The 9,414-nt window shown below is 41.9% G+C and overlaps 1 protein-coding gene across 1 annotated transcript; it reads left to right on the top strand.

The window, feature by feature from the left end:
- The first annotated feature begins 1,025 nt into the window (after positions 1-1,025).
- Positions 1,026-7,136, top strand: LOC111868151 (Golgi SNAP receptor complex member 2). The gene is made up of 4 exons (XM_023858578.2): positions 1,026-1,366; positions 1,519-1,624; positions 4,704-4,856; positions 6,289-7,136. Exons 1-4 carry the CDS (start codon positions 1,230-1,232, stop codon positions 6,532-6,534), a joined length of 642 nt encoding a protein of 213 aa, XP_023714346.1. The 5' UTR covers positions 1,026-1,229; the 3' UTR covers positions 6,535-7,136.
- The last annotated feature ends 2,278 nt before the right edge of the window (positions 7,137-9,414 follow it).

Here is a 9,414-nt window from a genome sequence, read left to right as displayed (position 1 = left end):
GGTCCAATTCCTGTTTGTGTGCATCACAGAGCCAATCATAGCAGGACAGTATTTGTATCAGTATACTGGAGGAAATGTAAAAATATATTTTTATAATACTGTTCATGGTTAGGTATGTAAGGCACAATGCTGGTTTGAAATTGGACAGCCCATTTTTTTATATATATATATATATATAGGGATTGACAAGTGTGCTGCAGGTAAAAAAAATCACCTTCAAGAACCTAAGCAATAGTGGTATAACAAGGTAAAGCTATCACTGTAATAGGCTGTGGAGGCCCATAGGGGTTTGAGACGTTGAGGCCCCCACATTTTCTAGATAATTGGCTCACATGTGGTGGTAAGGTTGTCAGCCTTTATGCACCAGCCACTCTTTACCCCCAGTAACATTCCTGGTACTCATTTCTGTTAGAGGCTGAGTTGACCCTAGGGCCATACTGCAGCTGGAAGGATTAGGTAAATTGAAAAATCCAGTGACCTCATCAGGGACTGGTTGTATCACTATATAAAAATAAAGCGGTTACGTCTATTTAGAGACGTCTCTTAAAGTATTTTATGTCATACAGAGGAAAATGAGGAACTGGTATAGCGACTGCCTACGGGCTGGACGTCATGAGTAAGTTACTAGTGAGGCTAGTAACGATTAACCTGTCAGTTTCAATCTAGCAGTCACCGAGCCGCATTGTATCGAGTGCATGGCAGTGACTACAGGAGAAATATTTGTAATACTGCCGATGGCAGTAATTGTGAGATTGTAAATTGTGTGATTGTAAGAGTGGATGTGCAATAAATTCGCTACATTCAATACGGCGTAAAGTTATTTGTCGCATAATATATACCCAACACGTGACAATATCTTAACTTAAATCTGAGAGTTTACTGTTTTTATTTTGTAAATTTACTTCTTCTTTTCTTACATATCTATTTTAAATAAATATAGAGAAGTTGTTTATGAAGTAAGAGACGCCTTTCACATATCTTTCTTTCTTCTAGCATTAACAGTTCTGTAAGCGGCGCTGGACAGCGAAAAAGAAAACCCCAGTTACACCGAGGAAACTGGCAACCGCAACACGAAAGGCGCGCCACTGCACATCTGTGTCTGAGCTCAGTTGTCTGTGGACCTTGTGGACTTCCGTGTTTTGTGACGTTCCGTGATGTGGACGGTGTCTGTGGAAATGTGGATGTGTGGAGTACGGTGAAGTCTGTTTTGCGTTAATTTTGAAGCCAGCATGGAACCTCTGTACCTGCAAACAAATCGACTTGTTCAGGAGACTCAACAGTGTTTTGAAAAACTGGAAAAAGGTGGTGACGCTAATTCAGATGCAATTGAAAGAGAAATTCAAGCGAGAATAGACTCTATCACGAGGTGGGTACCCATGTGGTGTATGATGACAGATGATTTTGATACAAGATCGTATCATTATGAAATTTATGCGTGTTATTATTATTATCATTATGTTCTATATCATTGTATTGTCAACAAGATAAAATAAAAGTTAATGAATGAATTTTTTCCAGCAACTGCGAAAGATTAGAAATTCTCATTTATAAAGAACCACTGAATAGGCGAACAAATGGAAAACTACGAATTGACCAACTAAAATATGACAGGATGCATTTACAGGTAAGACCGACACTCCGCTTGATCATTCGGGAGAAAGCTTAAGAAAATAATGGACAAATGTATGCGTCACTTATTATGAATTTATTTAATGAATTGTAATCTGCCAAATCATTGTCGTAACTTGATTATTTTTTATGGTGAGGTGTTGTTAGCCCCACCCCCGACTCCCAAGCTGGAGGACCACCCCTTGTCGGCTGTCCGCGACTACTTATTCAATATATTCACAGCTTTCCCTCCAAACCTGGAGGGCGTCTCTTCCATCCACAACCTGAGGATGCACCATGCAGTGGTGACAAGGGACCCACGATAAAATTGATGACATAAAGGCCAGGTTCTATGAAGCCATGGTTCAATGAAGGACACTTAAATTACTATAGTCCATTCGCGGAGACAAGACAGCGTAAACAAAGCAAGCCCCGAGTCGCCACAGCTGACAGCAAGGAGTGGACAAAGCGCGCAGTTACTCAGTGTACTCACTGCATTCGGACACACGTTAACCTGCATTCAGACTGAAAAGTGAACTTTGGACGCCCCTGCAATGATACACACATCACGTGATCGCTGCATGTTTTCATTCAAAGAGCCAAGGAGATACCGCGTGCATTTGTTTATGAGTACTCTCTCGTCTCCGCGAATGGACTGTAGGTTGTTTTCATACATTTCATGTAATGTGGAACCAAGATAGCGCAGTCGATGTAGCAACTGGCTACAGGCTGGATGGCTGAGAGGTTGGAGTGTGAGTCCAGATCGGCGCGAGATTTGTCTCTTCTTGTTATCAATACCGGTTCTGGGCCCCATCCAGCCTCCTATTCAATGGGTAAAAGTAAAAAAAGTAAAGCTGTCCCTGTAACAGGCCGTGAAGGCCCATAGGGTTGTGAGACGTTGAGGGTCCCACATTATCTAGACAATTGGCTCAAAGATGGCAGAAAGGTTTTCAGCCCTATGTGCCGGCCGTGCTTTACTCCCCAGGAAAATTATTTAATTAATTCCTGGTACTCACTTCTGTTAGAGGCTGAGTTGACCCCAGGCCATAGGGAAGCTGGAAAGATTAGGTCAATTGGAAGAAAAGAATTGAATGACCTCATCGGGACTTGAACCTGCAACCTTCCAGCTTGTAGCATAGTGCCTCAACCAACTATGCTACTGTGTGCCCCCTCCTGTCCGATGGGTACTGGAGGTAAACGGGGTGTGAAGCTGGCCACTCGCCTCCAACTAGTGCCGATGTCAAAAAATATATGGATTGATTCAATCACTCCCCACATGGCTTCATGGTGTAGCAATTAATTAGTGAAGCACAGGGACAAATTTACCTTTCTTGCCTTTTTTATATAATGCTGAATTTGACTGTTCTTCTGCACACAATTTACATGACGATAAATTACTCAAAATTACTGGGTTTCTTGACTTTGTCCTTTGTCCGGAATTCTAAAAACTAGAAAACAGTGTTTTTGAAACTGGATTTTGATTGAGGTTGGCTCTTTCTAAGGGACCTAACATTGCCACAGTATGGTGGCCCAGAGTTAAACTCAAGACAAGCAAGGCAGAACTTAGCAAATTGCAAAGGTTGGCTTGCATGGGGATCACAGGAGTAATTTGAACATCTCCAACAACTGCACTGGAGACACTCCTTGGACTCCCCCCACTGCATGTACAGTTGGATGCAGAGGCCAGGGCAGAAATCTACCGTCTCCAGTGCAGTGATCAATGGAAACCTAGATCCGATAGTTTCGGACATGCATACATAACTCAGGACATGAAAAAAGAACCCATATTACAAATGGGGTCTGACAAAATGATACTGAGACATGTATATGAAAAACCCTTCACAGTCAGCTTTCCTGACAGGAGTGAATGGGAAGACGGGTTTCGGCCCAATAAAAAAGGAGGACTGATCTGGTATACAGAAGGTTCCAAGATAAATAAGGGCACTGGAGCTGGTGTGTACTGCTTTGGCACGAGGTGTAAACTTAGTTTCAGCTTTGGGCAGTACAAGACAGTATTCCAGGCAGAAATATATGCCATTAAGGCATGTATTATGGAAAATCTAGATAGGAACTACAGAAATAGGAACATCTACATTCTATCTGACAGCCAAGCTGCACTTAAAGCACTTGACAAACACCAGATCAACTCAAAATTGGTCTGGGATTGCCACCAAACTGTCATGGAACTGGCCAGACATAACGGGGTACAACTGATATGGGTGCTGGGGCATGAGAGTATTGCTGGAAACAAAATAGCAGACCAATTGGCCAAGATTGGAGCTGAACATCTGTTCATAGGACCTGTGGCATCTCTATAGGAGTTGCCAGACAGGCAATCAGGGACTGGACAAATATGAACCACAAGAAATAATGGGTATCCTAAATTGGACTCAGGCAAGCAAAGGGACTCATACGAGGACCCTCTACTAAAAGAGAGAAGGAACTGTTGAAGTTAAACTGGAACTAGCTACGATGGGTGATAGGACGACTTACAGGACACTGTCACCTCAAAGGACACAAATTGGGACTAAGTAACAGTCCAACTTGTGAGAGGTGTCAAGAAGAAAATTAAACAGTCACACATCCTGTGCGAATGTGAGTCCTTAGCTTATTTAAGATTATGTCACTTGGGTCAATATTTTATGGAACCAAGTGAATATTTTGACGTCCCCACATACAAAATCCTGCGGTTCATTCAAAGCACATGATTGCTGAGGGGATAATCAGAAGGGGAGGCACAATAGATCACTGTGGTCACCGTACAAGGGCCAAGAAGGCCGTCCCCTTATACATTCATTCATTCAAGGGACCTAACATAGTAGGTGTCTGTGCCCTCACCAGAGGACAGAAACAGATCCAGTTTCTGAAATCTTTTGTTTTCTAGTTTTTAGAATACTGTGTGATGGATAAAGTCCAAAAACCCAGTAATTTTGAGTGTTGAACACCATCGTCTGAACCCTTTAGAATCTACATAACGATAAATGTTCAGCATTTTAGGTCCATGAAATTGAGGTGTTGTCTGATACACTTAATGGTGATAGATTTTGGATCTCACCATCAGATTGTACTACTACTTTGTACTGTATTTTGTGTAGGCAGCATTAGACACATACAGGAATCGCAGATACCAGCGTCTGCAAGAGGAGAGGGAACGTGAAGCCCTACTGAACCTGCAGTTCCGGCCCAGTAGCAGCCATGAGACCAGCATCCTCATGGACCACGGCCAGAAGCACCACACTTCCCTCCAGGTACTGCTGCAGGCTGTACTCATTCCAGTTATCACTAGTGGCTTTCTGCACCTCATCCATGGTCTTAGTATGTATGCACCCGGAATAGCTCACTAGGCTGCAGGCTGGATGACCAAGGAGTCAGGGTTCTTTTTCCGGTAGGGATGAGTTTTTCTCTTTGCCATAATATCCAAAGTGGCTCTGGGGACCACCCAGCATCCTATACAATGGGTGACAGAGGCTGTTTCCCTGGGGACAAAGTTGCCATGGCATGAAGCTGACCCCTCACCTCCATCTAGTGACAAGGTCAAAAATTGTGGAGCTATACATTCACTCCCCCATATATCTTCATGGCATAGTGCTTAAATAGTTAAGCACTGGAACAATTTTATATTTACACAATATATACTTACTTCCTGGGTCTATGATCCTCTAACATCCTTGGCTTCCTTTACAACAGGTCCCCATATTTTTCTACTGTAGCGACTCTCGGGAGTAAGAAACTTACACCTGTAACACGCATGGGGAATGTTCATTACAAATTGAAATTCTAAATATGGGATGGCAGAGTTTTTCTCTCAGCATTCAGAAGTGAATGAATGGGGCAGATTCATTCTAAAACATGTTAATACAGTTACCTTATTTAAAGTATTCGATGAGGCTGGAGAATCAGTGTACAGGGTGAACACAGATTGTCTTTACAACTTGATTCTCAAACAGAAATATTCAAGAAACAAGATACATAAATGCTTTCGAGCCATCGCGAAGGGAAAGTCATAAGGTTTTGCTGAGCCTAGAACACACGTAATGCTGACATCACATGTAAAGTAGTACCCCTGTAACAGGCCGTGGAGGCCCATAGGGTTGTGAGATGTTGAGGGTCCCACATTTTCTAGACAATTGGCTCACAGATGGTGGCAAGGTTGTCAGCCCTCTGCGCTGGCTGCCCTTTACCCCCAAGAATATTCCTGGTACTCATTTCTGTTAGAGGCTGAGTTGACCCCAGGGCCAGAGTGTAGCTGGAAGGATTAGGTCAACTGAAAACATCCAATGACCACATCAGGAATTGAACCCGCTACCTTCTGGCTTGTAGCATAGTACCTCACCCAACTATGCTACCGCATGCCCCCTGACATCACATGTCACACATAAAATGTCCAGACAGTATTCTCTCTTTCCATGTCCACTGCAAGATAATCACAGTGACTGACATTGTGAGGACTGACACCCAGCAGTGGTAACGCCCGTCAATTAGTGGGTGAAATTTTTATGACTTCCCCTCACAGATGGTGCAAGAACAGTATGTGTGTCTGATTTCTGAAACCTGTTTGAGACTCAGGCTGTAAATGTAATTTGTGTTTGTCCTGTACAGTAAGATTTTTATGCTTTCTATACATGTGACATTCTTCTGTCCCACTGTCTCTCAGAATTGTATGTGTGTTTTCACTTGCAGAATGCAAATCGTGGAGTTGACGACTTACTGCAGTCTGGTGCAGGAATTTTAGAAAGTCTACAAGGTCAGCGGGTGACCATCAAAAGTGCACACCGACGTCTATATGACATTGCAAATACGTTGGGATTGTCAAACACAACAATGCGTTTCATAGAAAGGCGAGCATACCAGGACAAATTTATACTGTTTGGTGGAATGGTGTTTACCCTCATTGTGATAGGTCTAATAGTCATCTACTTTACATAACAGCAGACAACGCTGTGTGAAGTCTGCACCTCTCTGCGTGATTTGCTAAGCCCAAGAAGTAATTTCCTAAAGACAATGGATCTCTCACCTGAGGGTGTCAGTGTTATCTTGCTTCAGAAGGCCTTGTAAATGTGTCAGTACAGTAAAGTACATATAAGTTATTGTAGACTGCCACACTGTTGTTAAATTGGGGACCAAACATTGTAGTCAAGTGGGCACCACACCTGCTTCATGTATAGGAGGTTTTTCCCAGTTACCTCAATCCCTGCAGAAGAATGTTGGGATAATGCTTTAAATTGGTCAGCAGCTGCTCCATTCCATATTGCCTATTAATTATTTACTGATTGCCTTTCAGTTCATTGCCTCAGACAGGTTTCTTTCCATCATTTGTGGTTTTGTTGCCACCTGTTCATAGAGTGTTGCCAGCTAATGGGTGGCTTCCTAACAGTACAACAATAATGTGCTACCATACAAGTCTAATTGTAGGTCCCGTTTATACTCCATAAATATGTTTTCCTCAGCCACTTCACATCTCCACAGGTAAAAGTCAGATCTAGAGAAACTTAACATAAGCCATGCTGTAACATAAACAGACCACTGCTAAGATAAGAAGCACAGTTCATTTCTGAGAATCACTGCATGTTTGTTTTGTTGTTCATAAACGTTTGTGGTGTCTGTACATAGTCACAATACAGAATAATTACTGAGAATTATGAGTATTTTTGGCAGGACAGTGTACCAGCAAACATTACAACAATTAAATGCTGACTCTTTGAAGTGTTACAAAGTGGATAATTTTCAGTCCAGTGTGACATACAAGTTTACAGCACTTCAGTCTTCATTCACCTTACATGTTTCGATTCAAAAGAATCATCCTCAGAGGCACCCCACTACAATCAGGAAACACTGTCACATTTCAATTTGTGATGAAAGTTGAAACAGAAAGATTTGAGGCTTTCACGGCGGTGACTATGAAGAAAGCAGTCTTCTGGGATTTGGCACCGTGTATATGTGGTGTTAACCGACGTTCCTCCGAAACGTCGGTTAACACCACATATACACGGTGCCAAATCCCAGAAGACTGCTTTCTTGAAACAGAAAGTTTACAGAAACAACCCACACTTACAGATCAATTTTTATAATGCTCTTGCAGACATCACATAAGGTGACCTTCAGTGTTTCGCAGAATTTCTCGTGCCAGTTTGAACTGTGTTTGGATATTTGCAGATGCCACTTTAAGCAGATGTTATATTGTCAAGTAGGAAAAGTGGCTTTATTGAAAATATTAATAAACTTAGATGAACCCTGCAATTAGGTCCATGCAATAATGTTGATGTATTCCACGGGATTGGCTGAACCCGCAAAAGATCACTTCCCGTGCATCTTGGAATGGTGTTATTGAGGCTTGTTCTGGACACAATATATAGGTTAGTCCTAGTTGAGGAGTCAAGATGTACAGATCTGGGGTTTATGAAGTGTAAAGTTGATTACAGATGTTACAAAAGTACAAGCTTAATAGTGTTAAGTGTTATGAAGATACATGGTCAGGGACTTTCTCCATCTGACAGAATTATATGAAATTCAAATATGCAGGATCATGGTTCGAAACAGTGTTCTGATTCCATTGCCTCTGTCATCAATGATGCTTGTAGAATATTCTGTAGTGTGTAGTTTACTCATAGCCAGTATCACCCTCGCCATGTTTAAAATCCTGATGCTTAGAAGACTCCCACCTGTGTCTTGTCTGAAAACCCATAATGTACTAGAGCAACTATAAACGGGGTTTTGGATTGGTAATTGAATTTATTGGACCCTTAAAAAACTCATGAATACATTTTACAAATCACTGTCATACACCGACTAGTGTTCTCAGTTACAGCCTTCACTGTGCTGCTTGGTAATAGCTTCCAACAGTTGCTGTTTGTCTGCTTCTGGGCTCACGTCCTTGCAAGCTAGCAATCATCTCACAGCATCCTCCTACTCTTCTAACTGTCATCTCAATACTGTCTTGTAATGACAGCTGACCGCCATTATATTTCCTCGGCACAGACCACACAGAAAACACTTCTTTCAACAGTTTTGTTGTTGCATGTATCTCTGTTGCGGCGATCACGTGACAGCTACTGAGTCATTGCCTAGTAACAGACATGTTTGCAGAGCCGTTCCTTAGCAAAGGCTGTCTCTGCTGGCTTCACAATTCTGGCTTTCACCAGACATGCCACAATATCATGTATTCACTACAGGCCAACTTCCTGTCCCCTTGTTTCAATGAACCGTCATACATTTCTGTGAGTAATATTAACTGAATGTAGCTACCTAGTTCCCTTGCCNAATTGCAGCCGCGGCGCGCACTTGATTGTACGCACTGTATAATATCAGACCCTCTTTACAACTGTTTGCATCTAGGTAGATATATGATACATAAGTTCCCATAATTATGTCATGTACCCAGGGATGAAACAGCATATGAAATGTTAAATTCTTGTCAGAAAGAAGCCACCAACTAGCTGAATACCTGTCTAAGGACTGACATTAATAAGGCCAAAAATGAAGGAATGAACCTGTCATCTATATATAGTATGTGTTTTTGGCTGTCTCGTTAAATGAACTAAATATTTCAGTAAGGTGGGAGACAGTGCAGAGATTCTATCAATATTGTTACTTGAAACCACTGGATTGTACTGTAAGGAAGTGACTAGGAGCTACATTTGAATCCATATGTATAGAGAGAATGGTCATTAAACTTGTTGCACAGGATTCTGAGTATATTCAGTTTCTCAGCGTATGTTTTGTACATAGTTATAAAATATTTTAAGGCCTAGTGGTTATTATATGTAACACATGCTTTAATATACTAACTCTGCGTTCTGCCCACAGAGT

This window comes from Cryptotermes secundus, unplaced genomic scaffold (genome assembly GCF_002891405.2).
Source record: "Cryptotermes secundus unplaced genomic scaffold, Csec_1.0 scaffold2757, whole genome shotgun sequence".
Taxonomy (NCBI): Eukaryota; Metazoa; Arthropoda; class Insecta; order Blattodea; family Kalotermitidae; genus Cryptotermes; species Cryptotermes secundus.
Note: the sequence above shows the minus strand (reverse complement) of the source record. Positions and strands in the feature narration are given on the sequence as shown.